Raw genomic sequence first — 23,760 nt, 5'->3', positions numbered from 1 at the left:
CTACCCATGTAAGCTACATTGTCAAAATTCATCACAGAATACGAAAAGTGATGTGAAACCCGGTTACACCTTTGGCAGACAGTGATACCGGTCTAATGATTTGTACATGAAAACTCTTCATTAACCTCATTAAATTGCACAGCCTAACAAATCGGTATATAGGATATAAATATCCTATGTATATAGGAACCTGAAACGAGACAACAGACATGACGAGTGACGAAACAGTAGAATATAGAACGTAGCAAACGGTCAGAATTCGACCATTTCCAGCAATAGCCTAAGTGCAGTTGATACAAGATAATACAGCTAGGAAATGTAGAAGTCGATGCAAGAGTTCAAGTAGTCTTAGAATATGGAAAACGCCAAACTTTTTATAGGAAAATGACATACAAAAACGAATGAAATTCAGTAAGAAATATTAAGGGACATGTACAGTAAGATTAAGGCTAATATTGTTCAAAAACAGAAGTAGCATGGATGACAAAGATCAAATATTAGCTCGAAGGCCAGTAATATGACCCGAGATATTAAAAATTTGTTGCCAGAGATAAATATTCAAGGTTTTCATATTTTAAATCATGCTGTATCCAACAGTACTTGAATATATTGAAGTGCTGTACATCATTACATAAATAGGAGTGAAAATTCACATATGGGCAGGGCTAAGATGCCAGCAGGAGATAAAACAGGCCTGTCATCTCAGAACAACAAAGACGGGAGAGGCGACCAGCACTCGTCTCTGTCACGAGACAGACAGAGTAAGGAAATACAAGAAATCGTTCCCATATCCAAACTAAGTTATAATTATTATAAATTAAGTTATATAATTATTATAATCGTTCCTATGTCCAAAACAACTAAACACTCAGGGAAAATCGTTAAGGAACGATGTCCATTTCAACGCCCAACCCTGCAGATGTCAAATCTGCATTCAGAACAACAAGCGTACACGAGCGACAAGAACGCGAATAATATCATAGCAAGAATAGCAACAGCAAAGTAGAGTCAAGGTTTAAACGTCATATACAAGAATAACAGCACATGAAAACTAGAAACTTTCAACTGTAATTTAAAAAAATTAATTGTAACGCCAATCAATCAAAGATAGAGGCATAATAACAGTCAACCTCAATGGTTCAATAGTTAGGGGGCGAAACTATCACTACCAGCGATGGGCAAGTCAAGAAATAATAAGAACTAAGGCGGTCATTTAACACGTCAGTCAGAGGAGTGATCAGTGCAAAGGAGTCCTATGCGTAACAAGGATGCAGTGAACACTAAGCATTAATTTATCACATCAATTCGACGGATATAGTCAGATCAAGGACTCGGTATACGATAACAAATATTTAGACACCTAATTTTTCGCTTCCTCAATATTCATTCTATTTCAAAGTACTGTATATCCAAGGCAGTAACATAATAGTATTGTAGCAATGTCATAAGACTTTATATAAAACCAATCGGTCAGACTTTGACTCTATTTATTACAACACTTCTCTTTAACTTCACTTCTTGTCAGTTTGTTTGTCTGTCTGTCTGTCTGTCTGCTACAAATCTTATAATCAAAATTTAACACATTTCTACTTATCCTATCGATCTGAAATTTTGCACACTTGCGTAAAGTTGGAGACAATGCATGAATCAAATGACAAAATAAATGATTTTAAAAATTAAAAAAAAATTTCAATATAAATAAAAAAAATAATTTTGTCAGCTACAAATCTTATAACTGATATCTGACACACTTTTACCTGTCCAATTGATCTGAAATTTTGCACACTTGTGTGACGTCAGAGGCAATGCATGAATCAATTAATAGAAAATAATTAATTTTGAAAAAAGTATATATTAAAAAAATTAAGTGTTGTCTTTAAAAAGTAATTTTTAAACGCATATTTTTTTAAAATAATGAAAAGGAAAATGCCAAAAATATATTATAAATAATTTTCATCAGGTATAATGATTGATAGATGATCTACCCTCTCGAAAACGATTTAACGTAAAATAAATCAAATACGACGTCGTACGAAATTCAAAACATTCATCTCGAGTAATCATATGATTCTAATCCAGATGAGTAAGCAATGTATTGATATTGAATAGCAGCAAAATTTACAGTGTACGATTTCAAACATCAACTACGCGCCACACCAATCACCGCTCTAGGTCCAATCTTAAGGGCAAACTTGAGCATTTTTGTAGCGAACTTTCGTAAATGTGATTAGGTTTACAACACATTTCGTATTTACTAGCATCACTGTTTTCAGTAACATTAAATTATTATAAAAATCCTCATAATTTTCACAATTAAGTCATTGTATTACTCGAAATCATTCCTCGAGTTCCAGTATATATCAAAGCAATCGTGCGTAATTATTATAAAAAATGCAGCACAAAGCCTAAGGACGCACACTAAGCCGAGCATCAACATCTATCATCAATACTAGACTTAGGAATATTTCATAATTTAAATATGGCACTCAAAACTTAAATATTAGGACAGCAGTCGGTACGGGAAGCGTATCACTTCAGATGTAGGCGAGAAGCAGATGCTTACAAACACTTCTTAACAACTTTCATAATAAAAGAACGGTAAAACGCGCACTACTCTTTTAGATGCGTAATTAAACTGCAAATTTGAGAAACAGAACGCTTCCAAGTAATGCACTCAGGTCTGCCTTATTTTTTGTACACAAAAATATTCTATAGAAGATAAGGTTGTTCATTCTGCATGTGGAACTGCCTAGCGCACAGAACCACTTGACAACGTTTAACCGAGTATACAGCTTTAAGGCGACATTGAAAGATCAGCAATATGGCACATAAATCTGCGTTATTGTCGTTTATTGAATGATTTAGGAGTATAGAAAAAGTTAATTTAATTAATCACTCAGGAGTAAAGAAATAATTGAGATACAATAAGTGGAGCAATCATTTCAAAATACGCAAAAATCAAAATGCCTGGTTCAAATCAGGTTTGAGTCATCATTTAAAGAGTAAAATTAAAATAGATGTTAAAAAAATCAATCTTAGGCACAATTTTCAGTTATTACTAGATACTAATTTGAAAGTATAGAATTAATCGAGATGCAATCAGTGGAGCAATCATGTAAAAATTATGAAATCAAACTTCTCATATTTGATGCAGGTTTGAATCATCATGGTTAGCGTTGAAATACAAGTTATCGTAAAAACCTCAGTCACGAGTTATTATAACAAGAAAAAATTATTTTGATTACTTTCCTTATTGTCGTTTAAATATCGCAATACTGTTGTGTGCAGCAGCTAATGTTCCCGACATCGTCGTTGTCTGCGGTACATACGGGAGACCTAAAATATTGACGGTATTACCTCCCTTATTACTGACCGACGTAATTATAACTACACTCGTTGCCTATTCCAACTATTACTACAGAGCATTAATCACGTTATTACTAATTAGAGCCGTTGAACTATTCAGATCGTTGGCACCTGACTGAAGACATCTTGGATAGTAACATTGGCCACGATCAAGAATACAAATCCTAACTTAAATACATAAATTCTAGTGGAACAAAGACAATCAGTAAATAATGTTTAGAAACAAACTTTTGCATTCGAGGGCGCAAGCTATGCGAAAAAAACATGCATGTCGCACAACGATCTTCCCGAGTCAGGACTTAAATAAATACGCAATAAGCAGGTGAGCTGGTAAACCTAGAGGAAATGTTTAAATACAGAAATATAAACAGACACATTGTAAGCGTATTCAATTATGTGCTGGAAAGAATTCTTGGAGCGTGGTAAGTTCAGCTAAGTTAATTGAAACAATAGTAGGCCTTCCATTTTTGCCTTTGAATAGTTCATATACTTTACAACAAAAAATGTGTCGAAACTAACGTGAAATTCGCAGTCTCGTATAAACGAATAGAAATAGTCTAAGATCACGCTGCTCTGAACAATTATTACGAATTAATAAAACGAGACAAACGAACTCGTATTTACGGTTTAACTTGTAGTGCCTGCTAGCATCCAGTAATGGTAGCTGGTGCAGAGGTGGCTGGTGTGCAGAGGTGGCTGGTGTGCAGAGGTGGGTGGTGGGGGAGTGCAGGGAGATCTCATCACAGGTGGATGATGGGCGGGTCATCCAGTTTAACGTAGGCCTGAGGGAAGAAGCCCGACTGTGGAGAAGAGAACAGAATTAACCAGCAATGTCTGATGAAATTCACAGGTTAAATGGCAGCTTTTCCAACTGACATGATTAAGAGAAGGGGATGCCATGGCATAATTGAATAGGTTTGCGTTTGCAAGGAACTGTATTAATTGCTTTTTAAAGGGGAAAATACACCAAATGATCTCAAAGGATATGAAATAGAGGTATTTACAACGGAAAAAAAGAAGTAGAGGTAATAAAGGTATATAATAGAAAGTGACAATATGACGCATTTTAGATCTCGTCAAGTACAACGCGCAATAACGTAACGAAGTATTAGGTTTATTAGGTCAATTACATGTAATTGAGGTTTCATTCATAACTGGAATATCGCATCTGACTGGCTTTCTGATGGCAGTTTACTTGCACACTCTAGTCACGCATGCCGGAAAAACGTGACGCGTATTATGTCCCCAATGCATTCTCCAGCAATTATGGATAGGATTAATGTTTCTGTAAGTTCCTAGTTCATACCACAGTGGCCAATTCGTTACTATTTACCAAGGATCGTTAATGCTGAGCTAACCGAAGCGAGTAAGTGAAAAGCAATACAGGATTATCTCAGAGCTATGTAAATACATCGATAGGAACTAGAGTGAAATACGGGATGAATGCACGGTAGCTGATCAAATGAGAAGACAGATGAATGCTAAAAAAAACAGACTAGACTCAGCATTGAAATCTGAAGCAAGGCACTATAAACACAACATATCATTGTGCAGAGGCAATGTCAATTTAGCAGTTTTTGCTGAAACAAAAAAGATCCTTCATACACAAGCCTAAATTCCAAATATCTCGGTTTAAACATCCAGTATATCGATCTCGAAGATTTCTTTGTATTCAGCTACATTTTTGACCGAGAATCTGGCCCCCAAAAGCTGGTAGTCAAAGTGCGGCGAAGTTTGAGAGCGAGGTATTCGTGACAATCATTTGAAATCCTCGATCGGCCCGAAGCCCGGCCAGTAGCTACCCTCGAGCTTGTAGTCTTTGTAATAGATGTCCTAGGCTAGCCAGCCCCTTTGTTTGCGGTAACAGGCCGCTTTCAGGTGGCCGAGGCATGGCCAGCGGTCGGCTATAATTGGACTAGGCCGACCACTGGCCACGTATTATTCTTCGCCCCTCATTGAGTTCGCCTTCACCGTGTCGGCCGTCGTGGACTGACAGCTCACTAATTTACGACGTCCGTTTCCCCCTAATACCTTGCACAAAGCCTTGATCGATCAGTTAATATACGGTATTTTCACTCCACGTATGAGCATGCTTGTTCATAACTAGTTTTTCAAATGTCGAGTCTACCATTCAGTGGAGAATACAAATTATAACCTGTTAACATCTCAAAAAAGTGCAGAAGTCAGACTTGATGAACATTAATATTCCAAGTTTCTTAAAATTTCATTCATCATAACTCCTTTGATACAAAGTTAACATACGTTTTTTCCTATCGCCATCTTACTTACGAGTGGAGTATTAGTAGTCCAGCTTAATTTGTGAAGAAACTCAAATGTGAGCCGAGCCTGTTCGAAGTCTCGTGGTTGTCAATACCAGCCTAAATGTTAGCTTCCAATTCACTAAGAAAACCTTTTAATCAGAGATCACACCCCGTAATGCGCGCTACCCGATCACTGAGATATGCGCGCTACCCGATCACTTTTCCGGTTTTTAAACTCATCTTAAAGCTTACTTTCTGCCGCATCGAACGGTACTAGAACCATCTCTGTACGTTGATTTATGCGTTCAGGACAGATCTCGGAAGGAAGGAGGGTGGTGGGGTCCCTTCACAAAAGTCTATGGGGATAATTACGGCCAAGCCCTATAAAATATGCTATCACTGGACCTGCAGCTCACTTACCACTCAACCATCATGCGGAAACGTGTTGATGTAGTCGTCCTACGCACCGCTGACTGACTTTGAAGTGAGATAACGCTTACTTTCGGTATCTACGATACGTTACATGCCTTTACATAGCTCGCCGCGGTTTTTCGCCTCTACTGAAAAGTTTGAAAACATGAAAACCTATCTCCTCCTAGAGTTTTGAAACTACAACAATGAGACATATACCATTCGATGCGCAAGAAAAAGATCTACAAATCGCTGTAGGCGTTTTTCTAATTTCGTTTTTCTAATTTTTACAGTTTGGATTTTATTCCACAAAAAGGGGGGTGTGGGGGGAAAATCGGAAAATGTGCGAAAAATGCCCCCACACCCACCAAAATGAGAATTTCCAAAAACGTGGACAGCGTTTTATAGATTTGGTCTTTACGCATCGAATGATATGTGTCTCGATGTTGTACCTTGAAAATCCTAGGAGGAGATAATTTCTACGGTACCCCCTTTTTGGCAGTTTTCTTAGGATCTAAGATTTTCATGTTTTCTATCATTTTTTTCGAAAAATTCACATGAACAAAACAGTCTTAGATTTCTGTTTTACATATGTGTACCAAGTTTCATAGATAAAAGCCGAGATAAATTTTACCCTAGACGCTCTCCTTAATGCTTGCTTTCTAATCACGAAGATAACTCTTTAGTCTTTACCCCCAAAACTCATGCCCTAAATGCTTGCTTCCTAATCACGAAGATAACTCTTTACCCCCAAAACTCATGTCCTTAAAGTTAGCGTCCCAATCACAGAGATCACTTGTTACCCCTTGCATTTAATCCCACATTAGTGAGGTTGCAGCGGTGATTACCTGCATGCCACTCCTGCCCTTCCACCAGCCCCGGTCCTGCTCCTGCTTGCCCAGCACCACGACGCGCTGTCCTTGCCGTAGCAGGAGGTAGTTGGCGGTCTTGCGGCCCCCAGGGCTGCCCGTGAACTCGAACATCGACACGGCAGACTCGTACACCGGTAACTTCAGAGTCTCGTCTAGTCTGCAGTGAAGGCATTTTAAGCAATTGATATACAATTGCAAGAGAAACGCCGAACGAATATTACAAGGTCTTCATTAGGGTTTCACGAATACGGAAGTCTGAATATATAATTAATAGAGCATTGAAAAATCTAAATAAATTCTACTTACTCCTGGAATGCCTCGGAGAGAGGGTTGTGGTGGTAGTGCAGGACGAGATCCTGAAGAGAAAAGAAGTTTTGGGCGCGGCAGAAGTAGTACTTGACCACACCACCGTCGGTCACCTCCTTGGACACACGCATGTGCTTCACCTCGCCTGACACTCTGCACAATATGAAAACAAGTTTTATTTACAACACAGTCACATCATGAGACAAGATGGTCGATTTTATGACACTTAAACAACATCTACAGAAATTACACCTCAAAACATACTTTGGCAGCAAGAGTAAAACGGTACCTGTAACGCAGTACAGGTATAAACCCATGACACTGGAATAATTTGGCAGAAGTGCCTCTTTCATGAAAGTTTTGTTGAAGACCAGAGCGTAATTCATGTACAAGATATCATTAGGCTCATGTCTTCCACTAAACCAGCATTAAAATCCATGATAATTGTTCAAATTTATTGCCACAGCCTTGACTCACTTCAGGGACATGACTCACTTGTGGGACACGACAGGCTGGAAGTGTTATGCACTGATCTATTGCCACAGCCTTGACTCACTTCAGGGACATAACTCACTTGAGGGAGACGACAGGCTGGAAGTGTTTGTCCGACCACCGCATGAGGAAGGTGCCAGGTTTGGTGATGAGTAGCGCGTCGTTGGCGTCCACTCTGCTCATGCAGTTGCCCCACCACGGCAGGTCTCGTATTTCTGGCTTCCAAAATTCCTCCCACTCCGTCTGAAGGATCAAAGAAGTTACTCAACCTTCTCTTTATACATTACACAGTGAAAGACAGACCATAAACGGGCAGCATTTAACAAACACATTGAACAAATTCATGGCAAATGTTATAAATCAATTCCTGTGCAGATTAAATTTGAGGAACAAGCAGAATACTTTCAAGAAGCAATGTGGTTGAGTTGAAAGCAAACCATCATGAGAGCGGGGAAACTTCCCATTAATTATGAGCCAAAACATAAAATGCCTCCACCAGTAACTAACAAACTCTTAATGCACATTGCGCCCCTGCCGGTGCACAATAAACCCTTAGTACATTAGTACATAGGGAGCCCCTGTCGGCGCACAACAAACCCTTAGTACATAGGGAGCCCCTTCCAGCACACAACAAACCCTTAGTACATAGGGAGCCCCTGTCAGAACACAACAAACCCTTAGTACATAGGGAGCCCCTGTCAGCGCACAACAAACCCTTAGTACATAGGGAGCTCCTGTCAGCACACAAGAAACCCTTAGTACATAGGCAGCTCCTGACAGTGCACAAGAAACCCTTAGTACATTTAGTACATAGGGAGCCCCTGTCAGAACACAACAAACCCTTAATGCAGAGAAATAATTTACCAGATGATGATGCGCCATGAGTATAGGAGTGGCCGGCAGGTCAGCACTAAGGACGCTGTGTCGCGGGGCGTGGCTGTTAGCCCAGACGGAGGGGGCGCTACTGAAGGCATGAGGCTCGCACACCGAGTACTCCTTACACGCCGCCTCCAGACACATGCCGTGGCAGGGCAGCTCACACACGTTGCACATGTACCCCTGACCGAGATAAATTAGGATATACATTCACAAGTTCTCTACTAAGTACACATTAATAGTGGTACAAATATATTAATAGGTTCTCTATTTAGTATGTATTTCATCGTGGTACAAATATACTCACGAGTTCGTTAGTGAGTAGATTTTAATTAGATCGTGGTACAAATATTTTAACAATTTCTCTAGTAAGTACATATTTCATTGATGTATGTATACACAAAAAAGTCTTGACAATACAATATGTAAGGATTCATTGCTATGGATGTCATAGATACGTACTATTCACTAAATTTAGTGAAAATGCAAGTGTTTTCATGTAAACAATAGAAATGATATAAATCTAAGCTTCAAAACTCTGATTTTTGATTCTCAAGATTGCACAGTACTTAGTACACGTTTTTTACTTGTTGCACAGCCGGCACAGTACCTGGTAGACGGTGCCCTTCATGAGCAGGTTGCACAGCTGGCACAGTCATGACTCACATGGCACTGATGATGGCTTTACCACATTACTCACATGTCCCCCACACTACATCCCATGACTCACATGGCACTGATGACGGCCTCATGCCACCTGTTGCGCTCCACCTCAGAACGGGCGATGAAGGTGAAGGACTTGGAGGTCTTCTCTGATGTCACCGAGAAACTGTTGCTCCCCAGTCCCCTGCGCCCCCTGAACGTCCCCCCATCCCCTGAACCCCCACTTAGCCCCACCATCCCAGGGGGGTCCACACGACACTCCTCCAGCAGCAGCGAGTCTTTGTACACATACTTTTCATCCTGAATAATTAATTTATTATTAATAATTTATATTTATATTAGCAACTTTGATAATAAGTGAAAAGCAAATGAATTTGCAATAAAAATTAACAGGTTTCCAGAGAAAAGTATTAGTGATTTTGATATGTGGTCAAACAAAGAAGAATTTATAATAAAAGGTTAAGGTGCTCAAGAGAAAAGCTTAACTTCCTTGTTTGAAAAAAATAGCTTGCTTTGAGATTATTGCATGAAAATTGTGATGATGAATTTATGGACAGAATAGATAAATATATAAGCTATCAAAATAGTCAGCAGGGGATAAGAAATTTTACTTTGTATTCATTCTGTAAAAAAAAATATATGAAGCAACCCTGAAACATTTTCCTTGTTGAAACATTTCATTGAGAATTTTTCCATGCAAAATGAAAAAGTTAAGCAAATAACATCCATCAAGCACTAAATTTTTCTGCCTAATCATTAGCCGAATTGAGCTGCAGCAATCAAATTTAATGAAGTAAAAGTATTCTAATCTATTATCATTGGAGTAATAAATTGGAGTATTATAAAACTATTGTTAACAAGTATTCTATGCCAAAGTGCAATATTAACAGAAGCAATGAATCTTGAAGCAAGTTCAGAAAAAACTAGCACCATGGGGATATCAGGATAAGGGTAGAGAATGAATTGCTTAAATTATTGCTTGGCAAGAACTAATTGGGAAATTTTAATAAAAAACTTTAGGATTAATTCAAATACAAGAACATTACAAAATGCAAAATTAATTTCAAAGGTTCTGCTTTATTAACATTTAGGGCAACAACCAAACTGCAGCTTATAAAGAATTATATATGAAAATAATAAAAATGTGATTTTAAAAAATTCTGAATTAAGGCAAATAACTCAAACACAAATCAAAATCCAAACATAAAATTGAGAGATCCAGATACAATAATAAGACAGTAGCTGCTAAATTACCCACTGTAATGTGAAGAAGATGGAGAATATATAGGCACATTCAACACACGCTGAACTACCACATAAAAACAAGCACCAGGTAATCAAAGATAGTTACCCCTCTGAGCATCTCAGGCATCTGCAGCCAAGGAAAAGATAGCATTGAATATTGCAACATATTCTTAATACTAAAATATAGGTAGATAAATAACACAAATTTTGGAGAAAAATGCTTAAGGAGACAAACAAGACAATTTTCAGTGAAACAATTTTTTGTTACCCACAAATCATGATTATTGATGAACATTTGATATGAACTGTCCAAGAATGAAACAAATAATGAGAAGGAAAGAGAAAATGAATTCAAAGCGTGGAGAAGAATAAGTAAGGGAAAATAATCAACAAGAGCAGAGAGAATAGCAAATAGTAGGATAGGAAAATAACATGGGGGTGATATGTGGGGAAAATTGAATAAACTGAGAGTTGTTGACTGCCAGTTTGTCAGTGACTTGAAGCATTTATTATAGCTGAGATGCCTACTAAGAGATAGTTGCTCAAAATATGTGACTGCAGGTGGCACGTTAATTATTTTGAGTGAAGTTTAATTCAAGTAAAGTTTAATACCTCAAGTATAACAGAAATAATACAATCAATACAAAAATTCCCAAGAACATATTAGCAATAAATCACAAGCCCATAACTCAAGTGAATGCAATAAAAGTGAGTTGATTGTTTGTCTTCAAAGTGGAGACAAACAATCACAAGCCCAAACCCAAAGTGGAGACAAACAATCACAAGCCCAAATCCCAAGTGGACACAAACAATCACAAGCCCAAATCCCAAGTGGACACAAACAATCACAAGCCCAAATCCCAAGTGGACACAAACAATCACAAGCCCAAACTGCAAGTGGAGACAAACAATTACAAGATCATAGCCCAAAATTCAACAATGATATTTCAAAGAAACTACATTTCAAACTCAGAATCCCTAAAATATCAGTATATTCATGAATCAGACACAATCAAAAAGCATTTATTAGAGTGCCGTATGTACAAGCCCATTGTGTAGTGTGCCAGGGATATGCGCGGTTATAGTCCCCTGAATCTTATTTCTGTCTCTCTCTTGTGAGTTGCAATAAATGTAATAATAAAGTTTACATGAATGAATTAATTGATAAATGAAGTCGATATACATGCAGTTTTCAATTGAAGGATGTCAAAGTGAGCATTAATTTGACCGGCAGGAATATATTTATTGATTTGAAGATGCAAAATCAGTCATCATCTGTGTGCAATGCAGTCGTGAGGGGAACATATGAAGACAAATTCTCTCAGCCAATACTGGCAGCACTGAAAACATTTTACAGAATCTTACCCAGAATCTCTCTTCAAGGTTGGAGATGTGATAAAATCTTGATTATGCAAACATTTCTCCCAACTCCACCGCAATCGCAAGGAGAATACTTACGATGCTTATTTTGGAAAACTGATTAGCTAGGCAATAGCATTCTACATCAGTTATTTCTTATTTTGACTTGTATTGGGTTTTATTAAGATCTTAAGACCTTAAAAGATCTTGCCAGGTAACACATACTTGGAGTTCTAATGATGCACTATCAAAGACCTGCAGAAGCTCCATTCTTGATGGCAACCCAGCATTGCCTACCAGCAAGACTGAGAAATTCAGGAAGCTTCTTGATGCATGAATCTATATGAATCTATGGCTAGACCAGACTAGCTCCTCTCATTTCAGTGCCACTACAATGGAGCCACAGTGACACATTGTAAGTATTCAATGGTATTTTAAGCTTTGAAAGCAGCTATAAGTCAGACACAGTCACATCATGTGTAACACAACAGCCCACTAATCCCTATTTCAAATGACTCATCCCAGAAAGGTTTTCAAACAATGACAAGTCATAAGAAAGTTTTGCATTGAAAATAAGACTAATTAGAATGTTTCTAGGGTTTCTGCACCTCCAAATCCATTAAAGCATCGTTGGCTTCAAGTGTTTCAACACTTTCTGAACCTCTTACATACATTTAACCCTTTACCATCCAGCTGCACATATGTGTAACATTTTAAATATTGTTTTAGTTCAAGTATAAAGCCTCATTAATCCAATTAGACTAGAATATTGCATTCAATTTCAAGCGGATTTCAGCAACATGGTATTTTACACTTGCAAGAAGATTGTTTTTAGAAGGGTTAAGAATTGCACAGTTGCACAGCCCTGGCACATACCACGTGGCAAACAAGTCAATAAACAGAAAAAAGAACCTGAGTGACCGAGGCACCATCATAGAAGACTACTGATGACAGCGAGCTTGCAGAGCCCAACGGAAATACATCCGACCATCGCTGCTGTTTCACCTGACATCATTGTTGTCGTTGTTTGTAATAATCAAATTATAATGGCAATTGTAATCTCTGTTTAATTTAATTTTTTTAATTTAATAAAAATATAAATATTTCTTTGCAACTTGACTAATTTGATTCTGGTTTTAGATCCATGAATATTATTTAAAAGCTACGCAGAATGCTTGAGTTGCAGACACAAGAATTTCATCTAACGATGTATTAATTCATCTTTTTAAACCTAAAATCTATAATTTTCAGCATGAAATACCATTATCATTCTGATGCACAATCACATGTCAATTAGGCCTATGAATAATGTGTGCAGTCCATTTTAGATTATTACTATGGATATTAAGAAATGATGTACCTATATTTATCTTAAACTTCACAGATATCTCATTTCAAACTACCTAGTTTTGCAATGTAGCCTTATGTAGGCTAACCTCCCTTAAGGGCACTACTAAATCTTGCAAGGTGGGCTAAGCTTCACTAGGGGCACTACTAAGTCAATAATAAAACAGCTTCTATTTTCCTAGAGAAGTGAAGACATTACTCACCCTGGACTGCTTGCACATGATCAATGCTTTGTCGAACAGGAATACAAATCTGACGGAAGGGATAAAAACGCCACATTTATGTTAAATCATTATACTGCGCATAATAAAAACAACCTGAGCTGTAGTATACTTTTTTATGATAAGATGGTTTAATCCAATACATTTTATTTGCATGATGACATGCAGTAGTCAAATAGTGAAAATAATACAGACAATTTCTTTAACGACAGCAGTAGGTACTTTTCAGCATTTAAATGAATGTACAACATTCATTTCGATGATGAATAATTATTATTTATGTCATTCGTAAAAAATGATAATATTGCTAACCATTAACCATGAGACGAAGATCATCATCAGACTGCTAGCTGTTCCATCATCTTATTGATAACAGTAAGATGATGACAAAAACGTTCATTATAATAACATTGATAATATTGATGTTGATGACAATAACAATGACGTAGTCTCCATACCTTTGTTTGCTGCGCTCCTGTTGAGCCTCCACTTTGATCTCGCCGTCCAGCCGCATGCGCCCCAGCGTCTTGAGATCCGGCAGCTCCGGTGGCAGGTCCACAACACTTTGCTGCACACAACAAATTGTATCCCTTTGTAATTTGTTGATAATGTACATTTATGGAATATATAAATACATTTATTCAATTACAATTTCTGTAAGATATATTACATGAATTCAGGAAGCGATGTGTAGGTACGGTATATATCCACACGTATTCCTGCTTGAATGTAATCCAAGTTAAACCAAGCCACTATTAAAACTTTTCATTAAGGTTTACTTAAATTTTTTCAACATTTGCCATTGAAATTGCGCTACATTGAAGTTACAGAAAACCATCATTAGTGCATCTTGATATAGGATTGCGATAAACAAAAAAAAAATGTAATACAAATACTTTGAAAACTGTAACGTAGCATTCTAAAATTGCTGCATAATTTTTCTGTTGTTATACCAGTTACTGTTCAAATGAGTGATGTGAGAAAAAATAGATGTTGAACACTAATAATAAATGTAAAAGCTACATACATGCAAATTTCCCATTCATCACGAAGTTTTACCTCCAATGGAAAATTGAAAATCCAGTGCGTGGAGGCATAGAAAAGTGTAGCTGCTCTAGAGTCTAGAGATGCAATGACTGCCTCTCTCAAGCTTTTCACTTTGTTCCTAATCATCTTTCCTTGTAACTGATCTTTACCTAACAAATAAACTAGGTATCAAAATGAATTAAGAACATCGTGAATGGTTAAAAATGTAAGAATGTATTTACCTGGACATCCTCGATGATCTTGAGGGTCTCCTTGTCACGCTTGTACTCATTGACATACTCGGCCAAGTCACGCATGCAGTTGTAGGCTTCACTGATGGTCTCGTATGCTGGCTCCTCCTGTCACAACAATGTTCTTATAACAACGTTACAATGTACCTACACATGCTGGTTCTTACAAGAGCAACTATTTTATTATCATAACTTGCAAAATAAATGCAATACAAATGTGCACAAACATACATCATATAGCCACAATGCACATTGGGTCTTCAGTGAGAACGATGTTCTTGGAAGCGTCTAATCTGCACCAGAAACATGAGCTGAATCCCACTACATGTATAACATTATTCAGAGCAAGCATCGAGCTTCTGTTTTGTATGTTTACACATCCTCTAGTCCCGTCACCAAATTCATAACACATGGAGACACTTGTATGTTGACACTTCTAATCCCGTCACCACATCCACAGCACTTGGAGACACTTGTATGTTGACACTTCTAGTCACGTCACCACATCCACAACACTTGGAGACACTTGTATGTTGACACTTCTAGTCCCGCACCACATCCACAACATATAAGAGACGCACCTTCTTGGTATGCTTGAGTAGCTGGTGCAGCAGAAGGTGGTATTTAAGAATCCTCTGCACAGGCACAAAGAGAAGGTCTCGCAGCTGATGCTTCTCTGCGCTCATTTCTGCTTCTAATGCCTGCACAAAACATTATACATAACCTTTGTTCATTCAAATATATTTACGCTATGATAATATTCCAAAGTGTATTTCTCCACCAACAACACACTAATCTTTGTCAGACGGCACAATTTTACAACGTTATAATCGTACCGAGTTAGGGTACAATTGTACCTATGCTATCTGATTAAGACAAACGTGCGTAGTCTTTGCACTTGAGGACAATAAACTTGCCTTTATTTTATCCCTGATGACCTGTTTGTTGGACAAAATATCATCCAGCTGGTTCAAGGAGGTCTGGAAGTGAGCGCAATACTCGCCGTATATGAGCAGCTGCTCCTGGTATCTAATGAATACCTAGAAAACAGCCAGAAAATTAAAAACAGAATGGAAAAATGTACTCAATTTTAAAGCATAGTGAAGGAAAATTAAATCTTTGTTATTAAGCTGGATAGCTAACAAAAGGAGTTCCTATAAGAAATACAATTAAATTATTAGTATATATAAAGGAGGCTGGAGAGTTCATACTATGCATTGAATTTTATAACAAACCAATAGAGCACCCTATTGCTTGCTCTGTTGGACAATAAAGCATTCTATTGCATACTTTATAGGTCAATAGTCCACCCTACAATATTTTAGTAAATAATGGAGCACCCCCACACATATGTGAAAGTGTGTACAGAGTTGCAAGAAGAGCTGTATGCATGAGGCTGACCTGAGCAACAGCCTCAGAGTAGACGCTGCTGTTGACCGAGTCGGAGTGAGTGCGCGCCTCTCTAAGAGCCATCAATAAAGACTCGTGTACTTCACACAGTTCCTGAAATACAAACACATCCTCACACACAACACATTATATAATACAGGAAACATAAACCGAGTAATTTAAACAAATAAACATGACCGTGTATGATACAGAAAATCTAAAAACATGAGAATGGAAAACAATAATGCTTGAAATAAATTTTTACTAGCCCATTACAAGGTGTCAATTTTATGGTATGGTATAAAAAGTATTGTAGTTGTGTGGCTTGTGTATCATCATTCATGTTGCTGCGCCATGCATTCTTTCCACTCACCTGTGTCCTCTCTTTCCAGACTAGTGAATGCAAATCACTCTCAGATAGATCTTTTGAGTCAGTGCATGTATTTGTGCCAGCCTTAAGCTTATCCCTGTGCCGTGGTTGATGGAATTGATGCAAGTTTACCAGACATTTGATGCTGCTACGTGCCTTGCCTGATCCTGCTGCTTGCTGATTGCCTGCCTGCTTTTGCCCCTTTATGGGTGAGTAGTGGCGTTTGCCTGAACCTGGTTTTAATGCTCTCACTCTTTTACATATTCGCCCATTTGTGTTACATTTCATAATTGTGTCATGCGTGCTAATGCATTTATAGTGTTATATTTTATTATGTTACAAACTTGTATATGTCACTTGCTCTCCTATTGTGCACTAAAGCCAATTCCCGCATTTTGTTCACTTATAGGGCATCGAGAGTTGAGTCTAGAAAAACCTGGGAATTAAACTGAATCCAAGAGCATCCTTCACCACGAGTCCAGTGCAGCAAGTGAAATTGGATTGCGCCTTGTGGTGGGCTGTTGTCGAGCACTGAGAAAACCGTGATTCCTTTGAGTTTTATCCTTTGATAAAAAACAAAAAAATTTGAGTAACCTGCCTTAACCTTAGAGGAGCACACAGAGAAGTGACTTGCTGGCCCACTGGGTGGACACTTTTGCCAGCCGTAGGAGTGCTTTCCATTTATATGGTTCCCCAGTGCACCCCTGTGCGGGATTTCCCAATGTAACTAATTGTTACATTATCCGGAATTATTGTGCCATTGCAAATATGTTTTTATTGTGATGTTCTAGTAAAAACAATCAATTTTAGATGTTAATTAGGAATTGATTTTATTGCCTGACCATTCATTTGCCACTTGTAACTTGTGTGATGTCAGCCCATGTGAGTGGCCTTGGTTAACTGGTTCTTTTGTTTTAGTGTGACACCAACATTTCTCTCAGTTTACCTCCGTCATGACAATGTCTTTGATAGTTTAAATCTCACTCAGATAAATTAGGACTTGCGATTTGCAAGTTGCAACAAGGACTGAGGGCCTGGTGACTTCATATAATTTCTGCTGTGTTTTTATAGAGCAAGCCCCACCTGCTAGTGTGTCTTGCTGCTTCCATACCATCATAACACTACTAACCCCATTTCATTCTGCACTAACTTCAGGTGTCTGCAGTTTGTTGGTTGTATGCTGGCTTCAGTGTTTCATAATATATTTCCCTAAGCTGTGCCCAGGTGGTTTCAGTAGCCTCACATGCCAGTCTTGTCCACAGCTGTACCTTTCACCTCTTTAATATAAATATTAAACTTACCGGGACTAAACGCCTAGTATGAAAATTCTTAATAAAATTTGCAGAAAACAAATAATCACATGACCAAGTAAAGTCAATGTAAACATAGATTTAACAGCAGCAAAAAATAACCTGGAGTTTGAAGAAGATGGTCTCAAGATGCGCAGGTTCAAGCAAGTCTCTAAGACGCTTCTTAAATACATTAATTATGTTCTTAAGAGCGTTGTTGACATAGCCATACTCCGTCTCCAGCAGCTCCTGCAGGCAGCACTGACGCTGGTCCAGCTGATGTCTTCCAGCAGCAGCTTCCTAGAGTTTACATAAAAATCATTGACATGATCAGTTGACTAGTGTCAGTGCCAAAACTATTTTACAATTATTATACATGAATATATATGATGCAACTTGGGATTATGAAGCTCTTCTTGCATGTTACCGGTACAATCTTAGAGGTTCTTATTTGATCATAAGTTGTTTTTAAAATATCAATCACTCAAACTCGGTCAGTAGTTTAAATCTCTGGTAAAAATAAATGAGGCATTCTTCGGATGACTGACTCGCATCTTGATCTCAGCTACTGCAGGATTGTTAGCTTAGAAACAGATTAAATGAATTATATATTTGAATATACCATCAAATTAAGGAAAAAAGCATAGGTATTCTATTTCAATAATTAAATTATTCAGTCATTCCCTATCAGAACCATAGCTCATTATTACAATAACACCCACAGTCCAATATTAGTGCAAAATACCAAAGCTCCAATACATGAATATTAAAGACTCCCCATGAAGATAGCAGAGCATCCTTATTAAGATACCAATGAAAAAAAGAAAAAAAACTATAGCATTCTTAGTGAGATACCATTGCAGAAGACTAATACATCTATAGAAAAAGCATAGCTCTATTCTAGAGATTCAAGAGATCAAACAATAGCTTAAAACTTCATGATAGAAGATGGTGCAAGTGAAATACTTTCTACATGCTTCCCATTACCTTCAAAGCAATTATATTCCAAGAAAGAGAATGATGACAACATTATGCTGGAAAAAATTTGCTTACAATACAATTAAATAAAAAATGCAATGAAAAAATTTGATATTTGAACATAGAGGTCTTGTTGATAGCTGATAGATGGATCTGAATTTGAACAAAACAAGAACAGAATTATTAAGTAATTATTTTTTTTCTCCACAACATAATCCAAATTTGTTGAGGAGCAAACAAATTTTTACACAAAATCCAGCATGAAAACTGATAATTAGTATATTCAAAAGTAAAATCAAATAAAGTTTACTACCTTTGTCTCAACCAGAGAGCTGTAAATCTCCTCGTGTTTCTCAACTTGGTTGGACATATAAAGCTCTGGGTCATCATATAGAGGTTCGTCATCATAGAGATGGTAGACCTCATTGCAGGCTGAATGCAGTTCACCATAAATAAAAGATGTGTTGTAAGTCCCAGCAGGGTGCGTGCTATACATGCTCGAGTAATGCGAGCCCGATTTGGTGTTGCGGTCTCGGAAATCATATACCGGGTCATAGCTACAACAGAAAAAACACCCATGCGCATTATTTACAAAGACATTCAATCTTTTTAATACTTCATTTACTCTAAATTACAATTTAATTTCATGCTAAAGGGACATTGGAAATGTAAAAAATAGGGCAAGATATTGGCAATCTTGTGATTGTCAGTCTGTACTGCAAGAACAATGCACCTCTAAGAATTTTTCCCGAGTTCTAGTATTTTTCAGGATATGGTCATTATCATAAAAAGCAAATTTATTAGGGAATTAGATTTCATGCTTGGTAATCAATGGTTGTTGTGATAATAAAAAAGGTGACTTGAATAACTTCGGATGGTTGCAGAGGAGTCGTCTACAATGCAGACTGACGCTATTACACTTTTTAAAAATGAAATAATTCATGAACCTCAGAAAAATGTTAGTGCCTTTCTCAGAACAGTGGCTTTTCATTATGGAGTTGCACACTAATGGAATACATGAATTCTCTTTAAATTAAAATAGTTAATTTGTAACTATTTAATAACAAAGTGAAATGTAGCCCAAACATTTATTTCAGTAGCCCAATATTCAATAAATAGCCACCAGAGGCAGCATTGAGAAATAATGTAGACAATTTTAATGATGGCCAACAATCAATGCAAAATTTATGTATGGAATGTATTAACCTTTGGCAGACCATAAAAAAATATTTTGTTGTTTTTAAATAGAAATGAGGAACGTGTGGTGGTAGAGAAAAATGAATTCTGGTGATATGACAGCTTGTGAAAATTTTGAAAGCCAAACCAAGATCCACAATAGAGATTCCACCAAACAATACATACACATGACAGAACATATTTCCATGCCGTATAACCTACCTTAGCTGCTGTTAAACGAGACAAAGGAAAGACACCAAAACAAATACCTAGTACATGAACATATGCAACTCTGCTAATAAGACAGTAATAATAGACAACAGTGCAAAACAGAATAAGAAAGTGCAAAACAAACACGTTTCAGTTATGTTAGAAAACATTTATAATAAGGAACAAAAGTGAAGACCACATGCAACCTCCAGCAAGACAAAGTACATGCACGTGTGATGAAGGATCACCTGCAGCTTGAATGTGACGTAACAGAGACTCTGGTAAACTTCATCATCTCTGCGCCTAATGGAATTTCCTGAGCTTCCCCTAATGCTCTGTTGTAAAGCACGCAGTCCACAGTCATCATCTCGACGGATCAATGATGAACAATCTCCATTGATAGAGGAACTTGAGCTATGTCCATTAATGAAAGCATTTGTGTTTCCACAATGGGAGCCTTGGATAGCACTTGCTGTTGACATACCACTGCCTCCACTGTGGTTACGAGGAGCCATGGCCAGCGGAGAGCTGTTGCCATTGCTATGTGAAGAAACTAAATGTCGATGGGCACCTGGGTTGTGGCTACACAACATCCACAACAACAACAACAAGTGAGCAGGATCCAAATGAAAATAACATGGATGAAATACTTCATAAAGACCAAAACGATTCTGATACTTCTACTACCGGTACCTTGTCTGCTGGAAAAACAACATCAAATATATCCAATTTATTTATCAATTAACTAGGTACTAATTGTAAGTTACCGTAGTGAACAGAACACAAAAACAAACAATAGAATTTATACCTACGGTACATGATATGTGATTTTTAGATGTTGTAATGTGATCCATGAGAGTATTTATTACACCTGTACATGGAGGTCTAGATTTGATATAGGAGATAGACTCAGTGGGAGAGATTCACCACCACTTATATGAGAATAAATCATATGGCAATCTGATAGTAGGTAATGGCTATGAGATCTATGGTGTTCATGTAGAGATCTATGGTGTTCATGTGCCTTTGAATATTCATCAATTAAACTATAATCAAGAAGCTACCATAATACTGTGAAGAAAAAGGTTTACATATGATGCATTTGGGATATGTAACTGCAAATATGACAGGCATTACTTACTTGGCAAGGTCCTGCAAGGAGCGGTAAGTGTCATCATGTTCGTCAAGACGCAGAGATGCACACCGGAATCCTCTGAAAAGAGCAAACAAATTATCAGCAATCACTGAATGTACACTTAGATTTATCAACAAAATATACAACACAAAAAAGGTTCTGAAATAACAACTTTCACTAATTAATAATGACAATTAATGGAAATTCAACTTATAATACCGTACCTTAATTCACAGAAATGAGTTCAAAGCATGATCATATAAAAAGACAAATAAAAAATATATGAATTAATGCTGCTTGATTCATAAAAATCGAGCATAAAAATAAAATTCATAAAAATAAAGATGCTCGATTCATAAAAATTAAAGGGATGTTCACTTCATTCACTAAAGTGAACTTTGAAATGAAGGAACATGCCTCTACTACAGAGATGTGATATTTGGAGTGATGGTGGAGTGATATTTACTGAACTCTGTGGAGGTGAAATTAAATGGTGGAAGATGATGGAGTGATATTCACTAAACTCTGTGGAGAATGGAGGTGCAATTATAAATGGTGGAGTGATGTTCACCAAAGTCTAGGAAGTGTCCTTATAAGCAGTGAAGGAGTATTAACTAAAATCTGTGGAGATTCACTCATAAATGATTAAAGGACGTTTGCTTTATCTGTTTAGATGCATTAATAAATAGGGAAAACATTTTTACTAAACTTTGAAGAAGTGCACAAATAAACTACAAAAGAATGTTTTTCTTACTGCAGAGAAGTGCATAAATCAACAATGGAGGAGATTGCATCCTACATAATAAAAATGCATTTATAAACATAACTAAAAAATTTAATGTACCATAAATCAGAGCACTTCATAAGCAATAGAAGCATTGTATCTCCACTCTGCGGGGAACTAAATTCATAAACAAAGAAGAGATACTCACTCAACACCAGGGAAGCGCTCAGAAACTTTAGAGGACAAACTGAGTTTGGAGAGGCATTGCAGTACCTGAAATAAAATAGTTATTATAACCACATCAACTAAATTTACTTGGATTGGAACATCAAAAATGCAATAATCATATCAAAACACTGACAGATTGGGAAACTTAGTAATTTTTTAACATGCTCTAGTGTGTTTCAATCACACGTTGTTACCATATTGATAGAAAAATGTTATCTATTAAAATGATTACCGTATTTGATTGGCATCTGCTGTCACAATTGTACCTTGACATGCCATCTGGCAATGCCAAATAATCCACATTGGCATACTAGTACATTGGGATGAATGATTACTTGATTCTATCATTCCTAATGCTCTAGAAAAACCCAAAGTACTTCTACTTATATGGTATAAGATATAGCATATAGTATAAGATAATAAGAGCTTTGTTTACCATTAGTCAATTACCTTGCCAAAATCAGTAAATCCAAACAGATTTTCAAATGTGAAAAGGTCAGCTTCTCTGAGTCCATAGTGCTCATGACAGGAAGCAAGGAACCTCTTGATGTTCTTGTTGCACAAGCACTGCAAAAAATAAATAAAAATAGGAATTAAATAATTGACTTGAATATCCTTTTTTCCCAACACGTGATTACACCCATGCTAAATTACCACCTGGCACATATACCTACTACTATCAATGATCAAGTGGCCAGTGGCCACTGGGTAGATATCCACAACATTCAACAATCTACTTGATAATAAACACTATAATTTCAATTCTAGTTAATGGTCAGAATTTCACTATGATAGGATTCATTATAATATAATTACACAGATGTTTCAGGGCTGAGCAAAAATACAAGAAATCAATGATGTGAATCACAAAAAAACTGTAAATGGCAGACTGACTAATTTAATCTTGACCCATGGTAGGCATCTTTTGTTTCTCTCATTTATGCTGTCCCAACTGGGCCAACCACCAATTACATCTTGTTTATCATGTTGCATTTTTTACTTGCATAGCTGTGTTTCATTGAGTTCCCAGCAGTTAAAAAATTTGTATAGCTTGCATAAAGTTGTCTACCTTTTATGAATGTTATTCTTTCATTTAGTCCTTCATTTTCATAGCTTTTCATTGGCAAAATTTTGGATATGCTACTGTCACTGACATGCTGCATAAATTTTTTAACACTGAATAGTGAATACAGATAATTTTTTTTCACTGGGAATGCAAGATGGCAAATGATATGATAATGAGCCACAAGAATGGCCGATTCTTGGCCTGCTGTGCTGTTTGCAACTAAAGATGGGAAAATTCCTCCATATTCTTGGAATCTTGTGGCGGCTCCAAAATGATAATTTTTAATAATTTTGGAATCTTGTAGCCTGATTGTACACTTCTGTTACAGTAAGATTATGAGATACAAGGGTACTACTTAGTGTACCTACACAATTAATCATGGTGAAATAGCCTATGTGCCTACTTTTTTTCAACAACCACAAGTAATAATTAAGTTTACACCTCTCAATTGGTCAACATCTGATACAAAATAATTACTGTAAAATGGGGTTACTTTGAC

General features: G+C 37.1%; 1 protein-coding gene across 1 annotated transcript; it reads right to left on the bottom strand.

Moving 5' to 3' along the window:
- Positions 1-1,916: 1,916 nt before the first annotated feature.
- LOC108682813 (guanine nucleotide exchange factor VAV2) lies at positions 1,917-22,762 on the bottom strand (the record flags this gene model as incomplete). Its single annotated transcript, XM_047879531.1, is given in 19 exon segments — positions 1,917-4,166; positions 6,887-7,067; positions 7,217-7,369; positions 7,791-7,951; positions 8,573-8,767; positions 9,195-9,230; positions 9,356-9,547; positions 12,764-12,856; positions 13,402-13,450; positions 13,878-13,987; positions 14,688-14,804; positions 15,278-15,397; positions 15,614-15,736; positions 16,098-16,199; positions 17,868-18,044; positions 20,357-20,690; positions 21,250-21,321; positions 22,176-22,240; positions 22,646-22,762. Coding segments are annotated over 19 exon segments (2,457 nt in total), but the record flags the coding sequence as incomplete, so codon positions are not given.
- Between the last annotated feature and the right edge of the window lie 998 nt (positions 22,763-23,760).

Source organism: Hyalella azteca, unplaced genomic scaffold, assembly GCF_000764305.2.
Source record: "Hyalella azteca isolate HAZT.00-mixed unplaced genomic scaffold, Hazt_2.0.2 contig3307, whole genome shotgun sequence".
NCBI lineage: Eukaryota > Metazoa > Arthropoda > Malacostraca > Amphipoda > Hyalellidae > Hyalella > Hyalella azteca.
This window is presented reverse-complemented; position numbering and strand designations above follow the sequence as displayed.